At 28.9% G+C, this 22,507-nt stretch overlaps 1 protein-coding gene and 2 long non-coding RNA genes across 3 annotated transcripts; 1 reads left to right on the top strand and 2 right to left on the bottom strand.

Annotated features, from left to right (window-relative positions):
- Positions 1-2,878: 2,878 nt before the first annotated feature.
- On the bottom strand, positions 2,879-4,027 carry LOC111205480. Its single transcript, XR_002658104.2, has 2 exons — positions 3,742-4,027; positions 2,879-3,602 (listed from the first exon to the last, which is right to left on the bottom strand). It is a non-coding gene; the product is annotated as an uncharacterized LOC111205480 (long non-coding RNA).
- A 565-nt stretch (positions 4,028-4,592) lies between these two features.
- Positions 4,593-5,446, top strand: LOC125585274. Its single transcript, XR_007322207.1, has 2 exons — positions 4,593-4,876; positions 5,089-5,446. It is a non-coding gene; the product is annotated as an uncharacterized LOC125585274 (long non-coding RNA).
- Positions 5,447-5,487: 41 nt separating this feature from the next.
- LOC106380485 (UDP-glycosyltransferase 74D1-like) lies at positions 5,488-11,091 on the bottom strand. Its single transcript, XM_013820255.3, has 2 exons — positions 10,357-11,091; positions 5,488-6,586 (listed from the first exon to the last, which is right to left on the bottom strand). Exons 1-2 carry the CDS (start codon positions 10,999-11,001, stop codon positions 5,861-5,863), a joined length of 1,371 nt encoding a protein of 456 aa, XP_013675709.3. The 5' UTR covers positions 11,002-11,091; the 3' UTR covers positions 5,488-5,860.
- Positions 11,092-22,507: the final 11,416 nt, after the last annotated feature.

Raw genomic sequence — 22,507 nt, 5'->3', positions numbered from 1 at the left:
CCAAAATAGCAATTTATCTTTTGAAAATTTTAATTTTTTTATTTTTCAAAATTTGAAATCTTATCCCAAAACCTCATTTCTCAACTCTAAACCCTAAACCCTAAACCCTAAACTCTAAACCCTAAACCCTAAACTCTAAGCCCTAAACCCTAAACCCTAAACTCTAAACCCTAAACCCTAAATCCTAAACTTCACCCTTTAACTCTAAACCCTAAGTTTGTGACTTTTGATAAAACATTAAGTGCTATTTTTGTGACGTTTGATCTTGAGTGGTAGTTTGGGAACAAAAACTTGATTTAGTGCTATTTTTGTCTTTTTCTTTTTTTAAAATGAAATTGCCAACATTTAAGCTTTTCGCTCAATCAAACAGAGAAATCAGACAATCGTGTGGCTCAGCTGAGTCATCTTGCACAAACAAGTAAGAACGACAAAAGAGAATTATTTGGTTGTCAGCAAGGTTTGTGATGATTATCAAGGTCACGTACACCTTTTGTATTTGTTAGGTCTGCACCATCAATACAGGGACCCTGGCACCAACTGCCCACAATTAGGCATACCCATAATTTCTGTCATCCAAATTCTTATGCAGTGAAATGGATTTACCGAGTTGCACGTCGCCATTTACAAAATTCATGGATCTGAACAATTTATTAATAAACAAATCTAATTTAGCTTCTAAGACAATGATTAACCTCAGTCTTTTAACTGGAGTTTTTAACTTCGGTTAAAAGACGGTTCTTAATTTTTTTTAGATTTTAACTAAAAAAAACTAAGAACCGTCTCTTAAATAAAAGATATAAGAGCAAGTCCATTGGTAAGAGACCCTAATGGACTCTTATGAATAGATTAGTAATTAATTTGGTGATTTGAGAAGTTAATAACCTGTATTAGTGTAATTAATTTTTTCTTCCACCAATAGGAGAACCTTATAAGGGTTCTTAAACTTTTTTTTTTTTAAGTTGAATGATTGGATATCATAACATTAAAGAATTAATTATTTTTTTTTAAGTTAGAATGATTGGATATCATAACATTAAAGGAATTTTGAATGATTGGATATCATAACAATAAAGATTTTTTTTAAAAAAATTAAATGATTGGATATCATAACATTAAAGGATTTTTTTTCTAAGTTGAATGATTGGATATCATAACATTAAAAGATTTTTATTAAGTTGAATAATTGGATATCATAACATTAAAAAAATCATACATTAAAATATTAATAAAAATGACATAAAAACATATTAAAAATACAAATACAAATTGTAAATGGGAAAAAAAAATTTTCTGGTAATCAAAAAAAAAAATCTGGGGCTTATCGGCGGGAAAAAAACAGAATAGCTCATTCCCTCGATCCTTTCAGAAACAAAATTGTTTTCTTTTTATATTTTGGTTTTTAATTTTTTTTTTCTCTTTCCCTCTTTGCGTGTGTTTTTTTCTAATTTGCTCAAAACCCATAAAAAACTATGAAATTAAGTAAATGCCAATAACAGTATAAGTTAGGTTTCATTATAGGTAAGATAGTTGCGAAATGACGACTTCAGCCCTTCACCCGTAGACTGTTCGACTTTCAACTCAATTCCTATTGTACGATATTAGCTGACATATAGATTCTGTAAAATATCAAAAAGATTTGAAAAGATACGTGAAAGATTTTATTAGATCTCTGGAAAGAGAGAGAGAATGTAAAAAAAAGGAGCTTTTTTTTTATTTCTTCCCCACCATCTTTTCTTTTCCTACAAAGATTTTGTCCAAGATGGTGAAGGAATACTTTGCGACTGAGATAGACATGGCAATGACGAGTTGTCACAACGATCTCGTAGCTTCCTAGCGTGAATCGAGGATTAAGTCTTTCAAATGATGGGTCTTTGAAGATGGAGTTGGAGCAAATTTTTGGCACAGAAGAAGCAAAGACACGCGCAAACGTTAAAGCTGCCACACATGTTTATCAGCGGGAGGTGGTACATCGGAGGGTTCAGAATATTCAATGTTTTAAACTTCATGGGAAGATTTGTCTTCTTTCCTCCATTAATGATATTAAGCTACCAATGATGTTTTCCATCTTGTTGTTGCAGATTTATTTTTCCTTCACCGATTCTTCATTTATCCATTGTGAAGAGATTTTTATTACATACTTAATCTTGTAGTTTCTAGTACTTATTCAATGATTTGAATTGTTTGTTTTAATGGTTGTTACAATTCGAGATCTGTTTGGATTATGTATTGTGAAAATATTTACAGGAATGGCTATAGCAAAGAGTAGACGGCTAATTTTATATTTAAATTGATAACACGTTATTTACTTGTTTTTATAAAGATGGATGGCTACGGTGGAAGGCTAATTTTATACTACTTACGCAGTGGATGGCTAATTTTATATTTATATAAGAACACATTGCTGTAGCCGGATATTTACTTGTAGTTTTAAACTATTAATAATATCGTATACAAAGATGGGTAGTCTAAATGATGGTGTGTAACCGGCTAAATTTTTACGTATCTTTTCAAACATATTATTAGCTTCAATAAAAAAACACAAATGCTTGAAAATGTAGGTATCCGGATAAAACCTTCATAGCTCAGCTAGAAATAATGTTAGATATCACTAAAAAAGGTTAGACGTTTAACAACAAGTCTCAAGGATCAATTCCAAAGAGATATAAAAATATGAATAATGAACATACTAACAAGAATTGATATCATAAGATTAAGAAGTCAAGATCATAGCTGTGACATATTGAATGAACATGTTAATAATGCTTATGTATATGTATTCGTTGGAAATGTCAGATCGTTTAATATAATATATACACGGTTAGAAAATGAGTGAACTTAGTGTAATGTTGGTAACATCAAATTATTAGACGGTTAATATAATATTTACATGGTTAACAAACAAGTTATTTGGGATAAAACATGTTTGAATTATGTATATCACATTCTTAGGTACCATAAGAATCAAGATCATAGCTATATCATATGAAATGAACATACAAATAATGTTTAGGCATATTTGTTCATTGGTGCATATCAAATTGTTGGACAGCTAATATAATACTTACATTTTTAGAAAATGGGTTACTTGAGATAAAATATTAAGTATCTTGACTAATAAATTATATAACTGTCTATTATTTTTGGTTTGTGACGATGCATCAAAAATTATTGTAGCCGTCTAACACAACTTACGTTACAATTTACTTATTTATAACCCGTGTAAATAAAATGATTTCCGTCTATGTACAGGTTCTTTCAACTGTCTTTAACATCTACGTAAAATAATATATGGTTAAAGTTTGTATTGTCTCGACAATAATGTAAATGTCTATCCAACAAGAGTAACATCTAACAGCTTCTTCCACCATAAGCACTTTAATCATAACCACCATCAAAACCCAACATCCTCCGCAATTTAATCGCAAGACCGTTATTTGCGACAAAATTATCTTCTCCAAAACGAGACAGCTCGAACAGAATCGTACCAGAGAGATTGTTCCCAGCCAAAGAAAGACGATCTAACCGGCTTAATACAGAAGGAACCAAACCTCAGACCTTGTCGTCACTAAAACAAGAGCGTTCTTGAACTTAAACTCAACGATCTGTGGCAGGGTCGAGCCAGAGAATTTATTATCAGGAAGTCACAAGCAAATTTGAGAAGGAGTCGTACCGGAAAAATCTTTTCCTAAGAATTTAGTGATTTTAAACTACAACAGAGCTTGAGAGACTCAGGAATCTGACCGGCGAGTTGCATAGATGGGAGCTGAAGAGAGGAAATGTGATTCTGTTGCACGTTCTTTGGAGAGAAAGAGAATTACGGAACAGAGAGTTTATTTGGAGAGATGAAAGAGAAAAATATGAACCTATTTTGGAATTCAAAAAGTATAATAAAAGTTAAATGGTATTGTAATATCTTGGAACAATCTTGCACGCAGAGAATAAAATATTACAAAATCTCTTCGTAAGATTTTGCCTGACACAATAGTATTTTATAGGGGTGGGCGTTCGGGTACCCATTCGGGTTCGGTTCGGGTTTATTCGGGTTTCGGGTTTTCGGGGTTAAAGATTTTAGCTCCATTCGGGTATTTCTAAATTTCGGTTCGGGTTCGGTTCGGATCTTTGCGGGTTCGGTTCGGGTTCGGATAACCCATTTAAATGATTTTTAAAATTTTAAAATTCAATATATAGTTTCAATTTCTCAAAATCTGTAAATAAAATACTATGTAACATATAAACTTGAATAACATATGTCAGAGTACCTAAACTTAACATATAAATTGGTTTGTTTGAATATTTTGATAGACAATCAGTAGACATTTTAACTATTTTTGGTGTTTTGAGTATATTTTATACTATTTTAGAAATTTACTTTTGAATATTTGTATATATTTTCAAGTATTTTAGACAACTTAAAAGTATCTTATATATTTTGAATGTTTTTAATATACATTGAATCTAAAAATAATTAATATATTTAGATATATAAATCTATTTCGGATACATTCGGGTACCCGAAATACTTCGGTTCGGGTCGGGTTCGGTTTCGGTTCTCTAGATACCAAAATTTTGAACCCGTTCGGATATTTAATCAATTTCGGTTCGGATTCGGTACTACATTTTCGGATCGGGTTCGGTTCGGTTCTTCGGATTCGGATTTTTTGCCCAGCCATAGTATTTTACATGGCAGTGTGAGTAGGGGTAGAAGAGTCCAAAAACATCACACTCATTCCGCGAACAGTTCAATTTGGCAGATAACTAAATATGTCAAACTTATTTGGTGTAGCTCCTAATTTCTCTAATTTTATTTTAATCTCCCTTCATCACCTTTTGCCGATTGGTGATTTTATATGTTAATCTTGCTTATTCAAACTCATTGGTAAACAATCATCTCTCTCGCATTGTCTTCACTGAGATTTTGTTTATCATCCAGTGAGTTTTTTTTTGTCTAAACATGGAGATGTGATCAGACAAAAAATCAGATCTCTTGTTTTTTCAACCCTTTATTTGGTCTTTGATCATCGTACATTAACTCAGCTCCTTTCTCAATCTCTTTTCTAAGATATATTTTGTTGTGTCTGATCGTTACAGATTCTTCTCCTCAGGTTTCAGTTCCGTACAATTTCTAGACTTTGATCATCTTCCACCTTCATTACCGCGACGCGAAGGAGAGAAAGAAAAATCAAAGGGTGGGCGAATAGGATACTGACACATAAGGTTCCTAACCAATCCTAAACCCCTCCCCCCCCAATCAAGACCCGGTTCTCTTGTATTTAGGTATTTTGATTTTTTTTTTTTTTTGCTTTTCATTAAGAACCCCTTGTTAGGATCACCGATGGAAATGGTCTAAGAATCGTTTTTTTTAGCCGAAAAGTGTAAAACAAAAAAAATATATATATATATCAAATCATAAGTTAAAAACCCCGGCTAAGAGATCCGGGGTTAATCATGCCCTAAGTGCTTCCAAAATACCAAAAAGAAGAAAAACAATAATAAAAGAGCACACGATTATTGTTTACGAACTTCATTATGAATTTGAAACTAATGTTGATGTACGTATCATGTATGAAACCTTTATCCAAAAAGAAGAAGAATAATAATAGTACATGCATTCTCTCGAAATGAATAACTCTAGTTGCCCTTTGGCTCTGTTCGTTTGTATTGAGAGACGAGGTGACATGACATACCAGTTTTCTTCTCATCTTCCCCGCTGACGCACTCAAAAATGCATAAAACTTAACTTCTTAGTTTCTGTATTTTTCAATCACCAAACTTGCTCCGGCTCCAATTATTTTCACGTTGTTCAGACCAAAACCAACTCCAACACAACAACAACAACACAAATTACATTATTACTATCAGTTTACCTAGCAATTTTAGCAACAAACTCAACAATATTCTTATCAGAGTTTCCTCCTTCAGCCAAAGCTTCTTTTGCAAACTCCATCAATCTCAAAGCATTCTTCCTAGTCTCTTTCCCTTTCTCTGACGTCTCATCCATAACTTCTCCAGCACATCTCACAATCTCTTCTTTTGTCACAAACCCATCTTTATCTGCCTTAACCCTAACTCCAACCTTCCACACATCTTCTATAAACTTAGCATTAGTCGGCTGATCGCTGTAAGCCGGCATTCCAATCAAAGCAACTCCTATGCTCAATGCCTCTAGAGTTGAATTCCACCCGCAATGCGTCATGAAACAACCAGTCGATTTATGCGCAAGAACCTGTAGCTGAGGACTCCAATTCACTATCAGTCCTCTCTCGCCAATTTCCTCTATGTAATTGTTTGGGAGCTTCTTTGTCTCCGTTTCTCTAACCGCCCATAAGAAATTATGGCCGGTTTGTTTTAGACCGGCAGCAAGTTCGATCATTTGATCGTCTTTTAGAACCGCTAAGCTTCCGAAGGAGACATAAATCACTGAACCAGGCGGTTTTGAGTCAAGCCAATCAAGGCACTCATTGACTTGAGCATTGAAGAGACTGATTCCATAGTCTTTGTCGCCTGCTAAACGTTTGTCTAAGTACATTGATGGAATCATTGGTCCTATGTTCTTGACAGGCCATTGGTTCTTCATCCATTCTAGCACCTGAGAATAAAAGAAAATATCATAGTAAATACATGGATTAAAAGAAATGTTAGCATAGCTTGATTGCGTATACACTAAGTACATTAATTCATAATCTAACGTTCGTGTCAATGTGTCAACCAAACTGGACTAAAACGTTTGTTATCATGAACCAAACAGAAAAGTCTGGACTCTGGCGTCTGTATGTGGAGGACCTAAAATATCTTAAAACAGAGTCCCAAAGTCTATAATTTGGGTTATAACGGTGGGAGAAAACTAATTAACCTGTAAATTATATATACCTTAATAAAACATTTATATGCAAAATTTGATTATAGCCACTAGGAACTAGCTAGGAAGATAGACACATGTCTAATCTCGGATGAGCACTAAAAGGATTCTACATGACACGTATATTTTGATCGTTTTGTGGCTCATTTGCAGCTTCAACAGAGATACTTCATCTGTGTTGTTCAAAAGAAAAAAAAAAACAGAAATACTTCATCTGTTTTTTCTGTTATCTGACATTTTAAAATTGTGCATTTTCTAAAATTAAATAAAACTATTTTTTATTTAATCACAATTTAACTAATAAAAATCAATTATAAATATAAAAATTAGTAAATTTTACATTAATTTTTTTTTCAAATATCTAATATAAAACAAAAATTCGGTAAAATACATCTATTAAAATTTGAAGGAATATTTGTTTTTGGAATAGAAATAGTTTGTGGGTATTTATAAATAACTGAATATATGACATAATTAAACTATAGAATAAATTAAAAATTGAACAAAATATAAAATTACCGACATTATTACAATCAACACAATAATAACACAAGACTCTCTCCAGAGAATGACACATCAGTTTTCTAAAGTATTGAAGAGTTGCCACGTCAATTTAAAAAAGTTGAAGTACCAATCAAAACATTTTATTCATACACATCATAAAATTGTTATTGTCCACCTGTTTTTCCATATTTTTTATTTCGTCAAAAAATATGTGTTTAATAATGCTGATGATCCCAAAGCGCTTTCTTCCTCTCATGCAAGCGAAGACGGAGTCACTAAGACGACACAGATGCAAAGATCTTTAAAGAGCTATGATGGGTCTTAGGATCATTAAGTGAGTTTGTTATATTTCTATTTTTCTTTCATCTTCATTGTTTTGCTTATCATCTTCCATCTTCTCCAATTATTTAATATCCAACTGAAATCTGAGAATTTATATGATACTTTTCAAAAATGCATCATCGTAGAGATCCCTAAAATATGGTATTCTCAAGAACAAGAAAGCTCATAAAAAAATGGTTTCCACTTTCTAGGTAACATGAGATCACTTCTTCATGAACAAAAAGCCAATGAAAGAAATAGCTTTGTTCTTAACGGAACAAAAAGTTGCTTGATTTTTCTCATTTTTTCGCCCCTGTTATAGTGGTTGCGATGGCAGTGTTAAATAAAAGAGTTTTTTTTTTCTGTATGGAATCGAATGACAGGTAACTGAAGGCATTAGAAACAATACAACTAAAAGGAAAATGGTTGTCACTATTTTTTTTTTGCGTCACTTCACCAGATCAGTTTGATTTTCTACGTCGATGTTTCTCTATTAAACCTTCCGGCAACAATGCTGAGGAAATTTGGAGAACAAAATATTTTTTTTCCATCTGATCAGGCTTGTTTATGTTGGTGACTATATTTATGTTGATTATGAGTTTACCATTTAGCTAAAGTGGACTTGAATCTAATTTTGACCAGACCATATCGTTGGTGGAAATGTAAAGATTTGGGGAAAAATCAACGACTAGATATCGACGATGTATATGGGTTTTGACTCCGCTATGTTACACGAAATTGACATTTGGGATCGTGAAAGATGGCTGAAGAATATGTTTTAAAATAGCTGATGTTTATCTCTAAGACTTCCAACAGATGTTCCTAATAGTCATCAGTAAGAGTTTATGATTGCTTTATTTATAAGCGTGATGAGTTTATATGAATCTGAGAAGTTGATATTATTTGTTCTTTTTAAATACTTTGTGACTTAGATTTTCTTTATAAGAAAGAAAGTGTCTTACTATACTTTTCAGAGAAAGAATGACCAAATGGAATATTAAAATCAAGGCCACAACAGTTACACATCTCTAATTAACGTGTAAACACATAAGAATTGTGAATTTAAAACCCATTTCACGCCACGGTTATTTATATTTGGTATCATGAACAATCAACGAGTGAGAAACATATTGTTTTAAATAATCTTTTAGTACAATGACGTAAACCAAAACAATATATGAGTTTCATGTAAATGTCAAAAGAAGAATTGGAAAAAGGAAACACATCCATATCTCGGTAAAAAGGAACAAGTTGTCGACATGAAAAGAAGAATAACTAAATGAGTCATTCAACTTTGGAAGTTTATCACTCGACCAAAATAACTCGAGTTTTTCTTGGGTAAATTTGTAGGTTTACCAACCAATATAATTTTTTTGTTTCAGATTTAATATCTTTAAAAAAAAAATATTAAGAATTTGTTAGTTGTATTATGATTTTAAAATAAATAATAATTACCAAAAAAAATATTTTTAATATTGTTAACGCTATCAACAAAACATTAAACCCTAGACCCTAAATCTTAAACTCTAAACCCTTGAATAAACTTTAAATCATTTGGTAAATCATAAACCCTAAATCATAAACATTAAAAACTAAATCTTAAAAACTCTAAATCTTAAACACTAAACCCTAAATTCTTGAGTAAACCCTGAACTCTTGGAGTTTAGGATTTACCCAAGGGTTCAAGGTTTAGGATTTAGGATTTAGTTTTTTTAAGATTTAGTTTTAATGTTTATGATTTAGAGTTTAGGATTTATCTAATGGTTTAGATTTTATCCAAGGGTTTAGTGTTTAGTGTTTTTTTGACGGTGTTAACAATATTAAAAAAATTGGTAATTATTACTATTTTTATTTATTTTAAAAGCAAAATATAACTTGACAAATTTTTATTATTTTGTTTCTTTTAAAAAAAATATTGAATCTTAAATAATTAAATTTTATTGGTTGGTAAATCTAAAAGTAACCTTAGGAAGTTAACCAAAGAAAAATTCAAATAACTCGACATAGTGGTATATCATAAAAAAAATTCTGCGGTGTAGCGCGGTTAATCACCTAATAAATCTATTAAATTTTCCTTTTACCTTACTCGCTATATATTAAAATAATACTGAAACATTTTTTAGTGACTCTTTTGGAGATCCTTTGGCCATAAGATAAGCTACAGATAATCTGCACCTTGGGATGCATGTTCGCCCAACTAATTGATATATATCTTTCTGAATGTCTTTTTGTCGTCTGTTTTTCTTCTCGTCTTTTCCTATTATGTAATGATAAAATATGAACCTACCAAGACTACAGCTACAACTATATAAATTCGCAAAATACCTAAATTTTGCTGTGGCTTAAATATTGCAGTGGCTTTATTTTCATTTTATATATGGTTCACATCAAGTACTGTCAGTGATTCGGCAGGATAGCATGCACCATCTACCATTATGTATATTACGTGGAAATATTACAATTTACATCAAGTACTGAGACAGTGATTTGGTAGGATAGCATCCCTGGCTACCAAGTCTACATTTTTATATTTTACTTGATGTGTACTGAGTCAGTGATTCGGCTGGATAGTATGCACCCATCCACCATTATGTATATCACTTGGAAATATTTATTTTTGGATTTCATTTTGCAAATAACTAATTAAAAAAAGTCTAAAGATAAAGAATAGTTACCTCAACTTCGAGTTCGTCGAAAGAGTTAACCAAGAAGAAGTCAATGTCGTCAACATTCTTAAACTGGCTACAAGTGAGCTCAAACAACGGTCGGCAAAGATTATTGTCGTACAGAAACACCGGCAGGTCACTACCTTTCAACGGAGGCATCGCAGGCAAGATGACGTCGTCTTGAAACTCCTTAAACTCTCCACGCAAGAAATGGATGTATATGGCATTCACGGTAGAGCACTGAGTGAAAAATGAGGCCGCAGCGACGCCCGGATATTTCCGGCAAACGTCGAGAATCCAAGGCGTACACGAGTCGTAAACGACGGCGTTTGGTTTAGGTTTCATGGAGGAGATAAGTTGAGAGAGGCTTCTAGAGACGTTTTCCTCGAACTTTGCGAAGTACTCGGGAGATGAGTCGTTAGATGGGTGGCCTTCCTCGAAGCCGTCGTCGAGGGGGACGAAAGAGAGCGGAAGAGCCGCGGCTCCTCCTGCGGTGGCACGGCGGATGATGTTGTTGTGGGTGGATGAAGTGGTGAGGAATGTGACGGTGACGTTTTTGGAGATTAGACGTTTTGAGAACTGGAGGAGAGGGTTAATATGTCCTTGGATCGGAACCGAGAAGACTAACACGTTTGCTATGGCTTCTTCTCCCATTTTCTTCTCTCTTCGTTTTTTGTTCTTCCCTGAGTTTTTGATATTGTTAATGTTGTTGATAAGACTTTGTTGCTAAAATGCTTCTATGTCCCTTTACTAGATAGTCAATTAAAAGGTTGTTGGGTTTGTGATTTGGTTATAAGATAATGTATTTAATTCTTATGTTTATCGTATAATATAATGTGGCCTAGGGTCCTAGGTCTTTTCTAAATTATGTTCCCGGGATCTTAGGGAAGTTTAGTGGAAGACTCAAATTAATTAAGAAATGACTAGAATGACTCATAAAAATTTAAAATTACCATAAATATTTTATGGCCGAAAATGTCATTGTCGATAGTTATGATGAAAAAAGAATCTTACAAAAAATACCATTTAAATTTATTTACAAAACTCCAACAATAGATTTATTTAACGAAAAACAAATCTATCAAAATATAAATCTATTAATTTAAACTGCTGTTGACTTTATATCTGTTAAGTATTTGGTGGCAGATTTTTGTGTTACGACAGATGTTTTTAAGATGGTAGATTTGTATGTCTGATTTAAGATTGTCGATAGATTTATTTATTTTAGTCTGTCGAATGTAGTAGCCATTTTTTGAAATCATTAGTTTTTTTCAGAGTAGATAAAGTTTTCAAACATATATGTTTAAGGTAATAGACATAAAATTTTATGACAGATATGTTTACCCGATTTAAATTTGCAATCGACTTTTGTATCCATTTGGTGGCCGATTTTAGAAATTTCCGTCTTTGACGGCAGACTTTTGAAATAAATTTTAATTACTAGAGTCAAAATTCGAATTTCCAGCTAAATTCCCATAGATTCCGATTTAATTTAAATTGGATTCCGGTTTAGATTGTTTGGATTCAGTTTTAATTCATATTAAAATTTGGTTTAGATTTGTTTTCGGTTTAAATTAGTTTAAACTAATTTTGAACCTTGGTTTAGGTTTAAGAGTCATTACGGCCACGTTTTTCCAATTTACGTTTTACTTTCTTTGTCGTCTTCTTCCTCTTACTTTCATGGTGATTTACAATTGCATCTTTTAATTCATATTGAGTGGAGAGTTATGGAACACATAATTCTCGTTTCTGGGAAGTGTAAAATTGAGAAAACTAAGTGGTTATTTGAAGTAGATAATGAGCGATGAAGCATATTGGTTGATGCGAATGAAGACACTCGACTTGAAGATTTTGTGAAAATCATACTTGAGGATTACGGAGTTGATTTTGCAGAAAACGACGTGGAACTGCGGTACCTTTTGCCAAAGCAGAATCAACACAAACAAAGCATCGATACACCACCTGTGAAAATAGGAAGCGATAGGCAGTTTTATGCATTCTTGGGTCTCTGCAAAGTTGAGAACGTTCGACTATGTGTAGAGTTTAAAGTTAACATAATTGGTGGGAAAGGGGCTGGCGAAGATCAGAAACAACCCATACAAGGAGATGAGCCGTTGTGTGAAGACGAAGAAGATACAAACGAAGAGGGTGATCAATTCGATTACTGTGATGATTCTGATGATGAAAACTTTACTACATACGGGATTCCACCAGACCATATAGAAGAGGTCCAAGGATCTTCTACAAATATGATTTCTGCAAGAGTTCTAAAGACACAAGAAAGAGAGTCTCCAATGAGTATATCTGATTTGCGCTCATTCAAATTTGCAGTGGGACAGAGTTACGATTCCAAAGATGCATTGGAGACACATATGAAGATATGTTCAGTTGTCCAACGTTTCGATTTTGATGTGGATAAATCTACAACGAAGCTGGCGTGTAAAGTGTTGGCTAGAAGGTTGTACGTGGAAGCTTAGAGCTTCACCAGTAGGTGAATCATAAAATGTTGGCTAAACAAAAACATCATTAATTGTTTACCTAACCACAATTTAACAAATAATAAAATAGAAACTATAATATCATTGGTCATCTAGCATTAATTAGTAATAAATTTTACATAGAAAATTGAAAACGCAAATAATTTGGAACAAAAAAATTCCTCTAAAATGTCAAATATAAAAAAAAAACCGAAGGAGTACCATTTAGGCATTAACTAACGTTGTTTTTTATTGGTTTAAAGAAAAAAAATTGATGTTGATTTTTTTTCTTCTAATGTCTTCATTTCTATTTGAGATTATTTGAATATTTCCATTTTATTTGTGGTTTTGATATATTTCCTTCCATAATTTTTCTCTTCAAAAATTTTAAATAATTTTTCGTATAAATATATTTGTAGATAACAACTTTAAGAAAAAAAAAACTTTTTACTCCTGGTTATGCTCAAAGTTATCGGTTAAACAGAAGGAAATTGCTTTTCTTTGTTTTGCTCTAACTATCGTTTTCACAAAACATGCTAGTTTAGATAAGAATAATTACTTATTTTTCATTTCTCTCTCATTTTATTTTTTTCTCTTCTTTTCAAAATACCAATTGAAAATTTAGAGAAATTTTACTGGTAGAAATCATATGAGTATCTAAAACAAAAATTATTATTTTAAGATAAATTAACTTTAACACTTTTGAAAAATTTAAACCACTAAAAATGATACATGTATCATTTGGAGGTTTTAATAGTATCTAAAAACTTTTCATTTAAGAATTTTTATTATTTTTCTCTCTTGCTATTTTATTACTTTTGGTTAATTTATTACGAGAAACTCCATTAGATACTACTAATGGAGGTGCTCTCACTGTTTCGGGTCCTAATATTTATGCCATATAATGTTTAATTGTAAAAATGTTTAGCTGTAAACATGTGATATAAAAATTGCGAAAATGACATTTTATTTACATTTAGAAAATTTAGTTTTATTTTAAAATAGTACTTGGTTCATTTCGTATAGCATAATAAATCATTTTAAAAATCATTTTAGCTTCTTAAAACTAAAGTATCAACGCCACTGTAGGGCTGGGAAAATAATCTGGATCCGAAGAACCGAACCAGATCCGAAAAAGTAGTATCAAATCCAAACCGAAATTGATTGAATATCCGAACGAATTCAAAATTTTGGTATCTAAAGAACCGAAACCGAACCCAACTCGAACCGAAGTATCTCGGATATCCGAATATAACCGAAATAGATTTATATACCTAAATATATTACTTCTTTTTAGATTTAATATATATTACAAACATCCAAAAAATACAAGATACTTTTAAGTTGTCTAAAATACTTGAAAATATACATAAATAGTCAAAAGTAAATGTCCAAATATTCAAATCAAACCAATTTATATTTTAATTTTAGGTATTTTGACATATATTATACAAATTTATATGTAATATATTATTTTGTTTTATATATTTTGAGAAATTTTAAGCATATAATGAATATTAAAATTTTAAAAATAATTTTAATTTGTTATTCGAACCCGAATCGAACTCGCAAAGATCCGAACCGAACCCGAACCGAAATTTAGAAATATCCGAATGGGGCTGAAATCTTTAAACCCAAAAACCTGAAATCCAATTAGATTCGAACCGAACTCGAATGAGTACCCGAACGTCCATCCCTAGCGCTAGTTACAAAAAAAAACCCGCAGAATAAAATTAAAGTATTAATGGTTCAAAAAATCTCGACCGCATCTTTCTGAACATCCATATAGATATTACTTTCTTCAAAGTCTATTAATCTCTACTTCAAATCTCGATCATTACTTTCTAAGTCTATTAATCTCTGACAAACTTTGAAGTAGCAACTCTATAATTGCCTCATTTATTCGCATAGAATTGATCGTAATGATCGAGGCTAGTTAATGCTAATATGTTGTTTATATTGAGACACGAGAGAGACATGAACATACCAGTTTATATTTTTTGTCATCTTACCCGGAGACACACTCAATTTATAAATAGCGGTTGATGTCATTGCTTATGCAACAAAGTAAAATAGAAATATAACCTTAAAATCAGTCAATTTAATATTTTGTATTCGCGTGAGAAGTGGCTGATTAAAGAAAAACTGCTAGAGAATTGAAAATTCAATTCGATTAATGTAAAAAAATAATACTCATTCCGTTCGTCTATATACGACGTTTTAACTTCTTTTTTTGTGTATCAAAATAGTGGATGTTTTCCTAAAATCCATGCACAATATAATAACAAAGAGTTTATTTACCCTTATATATTTTGATAAGTTTAACCGAATGATGTGGATAATAACACTCAAAGAATAACGACAAAGGATAAAAGAGACTTTAACATTTGTTGCCTTAATCCATGTGAGAATTCTATTACTTCTTGTATAAACGAACGGAGGGAGTAATACATTAGTTAGGATATGCTTTTCCGGAACACAAGGACTTGGCCCGAGCTTAATTGGCTAGCTCTGGACATAAACAAAGATGCAAGTTTTGTTGCCATTCGTAACCTTTGTGCTCTGTTTCCTTTGTTTCTAGCTTCTCGTTGTGCTCTCTCATTAACACAAGCTCGCTCTTCTGCATATTTAGTTGTCTGATGCTTTGTGTAATGTACGTGTTTGTTAAATTGATCTTGTCACCTTCTCCCCCTCAGAATGATCAATCTGCAACTAGAAGAGGAAGATGACTTAAACAGTGGTGCTCTTTGGACTTTTCTCAGAGTGACTTCTATCTGGGACTGGTAAAATGACCTCTCTTCATTGGTTGTACAATAGCTGTCCATCAAATATTACATCATCTCAATACAATCCTAAACTCCCTCCAAATAAATATATACACACTAGACACGGTACAATTCGATTCTTGGAGTTACATCCCAAACACTATTGTAAAATAAGGTGATGATTGTTTCAATAGTTTCTAGTTTTAGTTTTTGGTTTTTAGATTTTAGTTTTTGGTTTTTAGATTTTGGATTTTGGTTTTCAGCTTTTGGCTTTTGGTTTTTGGATTCTAGATTTTGATTTTGGTTTTTGGTTATGCTGTATATTTTTTTATTTTTTAAAACTTAATTAATACATTACTTTAAAATAATACAATAAATAGCAATAAATATTTAGATTTACAATTAAAATATATCAAAATATTGATATTATTATTTGAAATAAAATACAACAACATATTTTAATTATTATATTAAAAATTATATTATAGAAAATATAAATAAAAAATATATAAAATTACACAAAAATAAAATTATTTAAAAGTTTGAAACTACTAAGAAATTTTTCTTAATAAATTATTTTATTTTTTAAAAAACTTGAATAGCAAAAGTTTTCCTATATAAATATTATAAATTATACAAAAATAAAAATACTCAAAATTTTGAAAATAATTATACATTTTTAAATTATTTATATTTTCTTAAAGATGAATGGCTATTTTTTTTTTCAAGATTAATACAATATATTGTATGAATAAATTATACATATTTTTTTTTCTAATTTTTAGTTATTTTTAATGTGACTAATAATTATTAAAAATATTCAATTATTTTATTTATAGAAATTAATAACCTATTTTAAAAATTAATTAATATTATTTATAAAATATATAAATTTATTTTAGAGATATGAAACACAAATAAATTATTTCACATTACTATTCAAATGATATCTAATGTACAAAAATTGTATGATAATTTCATCTTTATGAAAATATTATTTATTAATTATTAATTAATTAAAATGTAGTAGTTTCTTCAAAAAAAAAATCAAAATTCGTTTTTTTCATAAAAACTAACAAAAGTTGGTTTTTAGTTTTTCTTCATAAATTGGTTAAACTTTTGAAAAACTAGTTTCCCTAAATTTTAGGGAATCTATTTGTTGAAAAGCTTGATTGGCAAATAAAATGGTTTTTACAAAAACAAAAACTAAAAGCTAAAACTTGATTGGAGGAAAAATGTTTTTTGAGAAAACAAAAACCAAAAACTAGTCTAAAAACTGAAAACAATCGACCTCTAATTCATGTTTGTGTTAGAACAGTATCATCACATTAATAATTCACTGCTTCATCTCTTAGAATAGTATCATCACATTAATAATTCACTGCTTAATTTCTTTGCATTTTATTTGTCACACTAGTATATAGTAGCTACTAAGCTACTTTCCTGATAATATTTTAAGGAAAATCTAGAATGAATGACAAAAAATGAACTAGAAGTCATACATAAAAACAAAATAAAGAAAAGACATGAAACGACGATATGACACTAGAATTATGGGGTTTGTCCATCCATTGCAACATGAATTATGACAAATAATATATTTTTGTTATTCGTCAAGATGATAACGTATGTTTAAATTTATAATGAAAATTACATTTCCAAATCTATCTAATTTTATCAATAAGTTTGACATATATATATTCATTGGAGGATCCACTTGAGCCAAGGAGATGGCAGTTGCCCCCATAAATTTATTATTATTTTTGTAAAATATTCTAATTTTAATTATTTTTTAGAATAATAATTACAAATACTTAATGCAATAAAAACATTTAAAATAATTGATAGAATACATGACTGAATGACACAAAAGTTAATAGAAACTTCAATTCTTTCGAATTCAATGAAACTTCTAAATTCAGTACACCCCCCCCCCCCTTCCAATTTAAGGTGACGATTGTTTAAGTAGTTTTAAGTTTTTGGTTTTTAGATTTTGGTTTTTATTTTTCGGCTTTTGGTTTTTGGTTTCTAGATTTTGATTTTGATTTTTGGTTTTGCTGTATTGTTTTTTTCAAAAATTAATTAATACATTACTTCAAAATAATACAATAAAAAAGCAATAAATATTTAGATTTTACAATTAAAATTTATCAAAATATTTTGATTATTATTTTAAAATAAAATACAATAACATATTTTAATTATTATATTTTTATAAAAAATTATATTATAGTAAAATATATATAAAATTACACAAAAATAAAAATATTTAAAAGTTTGAAACTACTTAGAAAAGTTTCTTATATAATCAATACATCATTTTAAAATAAGAAAACAAAATAATCAATCCAAAATTTTAAAATAATAAAAAATAGTAATAAAATATTTAGAAGTTTCCATTAAAATTTATCAAAATATAGTGATTGTTGTTTAAAAATAAAAAAATATATTAACATGATTTTAAATTAATTTAATTATAAGTATCATACTAAAATATAAACCACAAAATATCTATGAATTATACAAAATTAAAAATACTTAAATTTTAAAATATTTATAAATTTTGTTATATATAACATATTTATTTTTAACACTTGAATGACTATTTTTCAAAAACTATATAATATATTGTATTAATATTTTTTTGTTTTTATATTATATTAGTTATTGTTTAGTGTGTCTAATAATTCTTACAGTTACTCAATAATTTTATTGATAGAGATTAACAACTAATGATTTACAATTAATTAATATTATATATAAATATCAAAATTTATTTGCAGATTTGAGACACAAATAAATTATTTTACATTATTGTTTAAATGATATCTTAAAACTTGTTTAGAAAATATGTCTTGATGAAATATTATTTATTTAATTATCAGTACATAAATGCAGTACTTTCTATAAAAAAAATCGTTTTTTTATCAAAAAAACCCACAAAAGTTGGTTTTAGTTTTTCTTCGTAAATTGGTTGAAATTTTGAAAAACTAGTGTCCCTAAAATTTAAGGAATCTATTTGTTAAAAATCTTGATTATCAAATCAAATAGTTTTTACGAAAACAAAAACTAAAAACTAAAATTTCATAGGAGGAAAAGTGGTTTTTTTTTTCAAGTAATTTTGATGAGCTGATTTTAGGACCAGACCAGAGGACAAACCACCAAAGTGGTCGATTAGGATATCTGATCTTAAAGAACATTATTTAATTTAATTTTTATTAGTGTTAATAGATAAGTAAAACTGATAAAATAGTGAAAATAATATTTGATCTATGTTTTCAGTTATGAACTTTGAAAACATCATGTCTGAATCTAAAAACTTCTTTAAATAGGGTATGCACTCAGACACAGTGATGATTAATTTATGAAACTAAGCAAATTACAAGAAGCAATACCAAAAAGATAAAGAAGCATATCAAAGTACTTTTTGAAAATAATAGCATTGTTATCAAAACACATAAATTGTGTACCACGTATTGTTGAAATCAAAATTGATAAAATAATTATTTGTGATCTGACATATCACAGAAAGATTAAATGGTCTGATTTTGTTAGCAATCGATACAAATATGATTAAAATTTTGACTGCATAAGTTTAATGAATTATTTTACAAGAAAAAAAACAATACTTTCAGTGTTTCGAATTTACATAAGCAATCGATGAGAATTTTAAGTTATTTTTATATTATTGGTATAGTTTCAAATTGGTGTAGGACAATATCCACGTAAGACGGACGCTGGTTGAGTTAGATATTTTTATGACCAGAATCCCCAATATATTAATCTTCGAACACTATAACACGTTTTCGTAACCACGTATTGATCCATATAAGTTAGTCCATATAAATATATACTTCATCTGTTTCTGAATAGATGATGTTTTGGGGAATTTTTGATGTTTCAAAATAGATGATGTTTTTATATATCAATGCACTTTTTAACTTTATCGAAAACCATATAACCAATGATATTTTGTAGTTTGTTTTGTGATTGGTTGAATAATTTTTAATTTGTATTTTAATAATAATTTTAATATAAAAAATAAGTTTCTTAATAGTTGTGCATAATACTAAAACTTCATGTATTTTGAAACAGAGGGAGTATTACATGTTTTATTAAACTAATTATCAAATTGATTAGTAAAGTACAAAAAAATATTTTCAATTATTTCTTTAAATAAAAGCTACATAATTACCTAATATAATTAATATATATATGACAATTAATGATTATGAATAAATTCATATTTGATAAAAAAATTGTATCATCTTTTTTTTATTTAATTTTATATTATGAAGAAAATTATACAATAAATTAAGCATATAATAATAATAATAATAAAAAAAAAAAATTTCATATCCATGTCAATTTCATTAAAGTTTAATTATATATCTTAGTGAAGTTTAATTATCTCAATCAGTCACATTAAGACATTAAGCAACAGAGCCACAATTTCACTAAAGAGAAACTTTTTTATATCTATGTCAATTTCACTAAAATTTAATTATATACGATATAAAGTAAATAAAATGATTGTTTTGATTTATTTACCAAAATATTGGTTTTGATTTATATGTTACTCTAATGTATATATTTTCATGTATACAAATTATTTTTTTAATAGGTGGTTTCTAATATGTTATTTGATCCTGGCAATCTCAGAAATATACTTCTTCAAATCGAAGTGATTTTTTTTATATTGGAAGCACTATGTATATATTATTTCATTTAGAATAAATAATTTAATCTTGATTTTTATTCCTAAAAAGTTTTTAATGAAATATCATAACAATATTCCAATTACCTCATTTTGAGTTTGTTCGAAGAATGAAAGATTTGCTCATTCGGCTAATATGTGTTTCTCCCTCATACCATATCTAGCTATTATAATTGTAAGAATGGGAGATTTGAACTATTTATTATAAATTTTATGGTTTATCATTTAATAAATCAAACAGTTCTTGGTTTATACAATAGTTTACATATACTAGTATGGTAAAATATTATATATATTTTTATCGATATACTTTTAAGTAACTAAACTTCAAAAGCGTAGGTTAATAAAATAAATAATTTGTTTTTGTTTTGTTTTAGAATTAGATGATTTTTAGACAAAACTGATGAATACATATTAGACAGACATTTAAATTCCAAGTATGCACTTATATTCTATAATAACTTGATATATTAGATTTGAACACTAACCCGTGAATACAGTTTTCCTGTGATTTCCTTCAAAATTTTGATTCTTATATATATATCTGGAGTGGAACTAATTTTTACAGATGTCCATCTTTTTAAATTGACACGTATGTAATTCACCGAATTCATAAGTTTTAAAAAACAAAACTCATATGAGTGAAAGAGAAACGAGAACGGAAATACAAATCGAGAGAAGAAAACCTAATTATCTCTCGTCATTTTACAATCGATGTTGCATGTCTGATTTTGGTAATTTGTGTCAGCCGCAAAACTTAACTTCTTTTTGTGCATATGAAGTCTTTAAAATAATTAAGATGAGATATAATACGTTAACTCTTCAACAATAATGATATATTTAAGAGACCAACATTTGTATTCGTCTTTTTATAATCAATAAAGATTATAGTGGTGCAAAATGTTAAAACCATTTAATGAACAAACATTAGTATAAAAAACTCACTACGCACATGCGCGCAGATTATCAAGTATAATATACAACGTTACACATAAATTAATACTAGAACTTGATCCGCGCCTATGCGCGGAGTTTTTGATTTAATTTGTGTTCAACGATAATTCATAAACCGCTGGTTTTATTAAAAAAATCCCATGTATACTTTTTTGTGTTTTGTAATTTACATATATATTCTAATATATTATTTTATAATATAGATGTTTGATAATTATTTTTTATTTGTACAATATTATATTAAAATTTTTATATCTTTATGTAATTTGATGTAATTATACTATTCATATATTAACCTATTATTTTTTTCTTAATTTATCTTAAAATGAAACAACATACTAAAATTTTAAATTTTTTGCATTACCCATTATTAAAATTATACGAATATTAACTAAATTGATCATACTAAAAAGGATATCTCTCTTTAATACATGTGATTTAGTTAATATTCGTACAATATTAATAATAGTTAATATATGAATATCGATTTGGTTAGATAAGCTTTGAAATTATTTAAATTGATTTTAATTGCAGTGTCCAAATCTGTAAATAAAAAGAAATACCAAAAGAAATACTTAATTTATTTTTAATGCATTGGCTAAATGTGTAAATAAAAGAAAATAATAAAAATATTATTATCCATAGGTCCAAAAAATTATTATTTATATTGTTATACATGTTTTCAAAAGGTATTTCGGTTTTAATAATATAGATAATTGATTTTTTCATAGAATGTGGCAGTGCGCGCGTGGACTTAAACTAAATAGAGGATCTCCTGAGATTTACTTAAACTAGATAATCTTCTAAGATCCGCTTAGTTATCTTAGACCATCTCTAATGTATTTCCATATTTTTTTCCTCTAAAATAGGAAAACTCTATAAAGAGATGGATTTGTCTTCAATGTATTCCTCTATTTCTTCCTCTAAAAATGAATATTCTTGATATATTTTTTTCCAATTTTACAAATAGTACTTTTTATTTGTGAAAGTTGAAAACCAACACAATTTAGTGTAACATTCATAAAATTATGATATTATTGACATTGAATATTTTTATAGAAACTATTATGTAAATAAAAAGTATGATTATATATTTATATAAACAATACATTTTCACTAAAAATATTTATTTAGGTTATAATTGTTAAAGTAAAAAGTTAAAGGATCATTTTGTAAATAAAAAAGTATGTCTCTGTTATAGAAGAATGCTATTTTTTCCTCTAAATATAGAGATAAAAATAGCAATT

This window comes from Brassica napus, chromosome C4, assembly GCF_020379485.1.
Source record: "Brassica napus cultivar Da-Ae chromosome C4, Da-Ae, whole genome shotgun sequence".
NCBI classification, from domain to species: Eukaryota; Viridiplantae; Streptophyta; class Magnoliopsida; order Brassicales; family Brassicaceae; genus Brassica; species Brassica napus.
The sequence above is the reverse complement of the archived record's forward strand: the minus strand, read 5'-3'. Positions and strand labels throughout refer to the sequence as shown.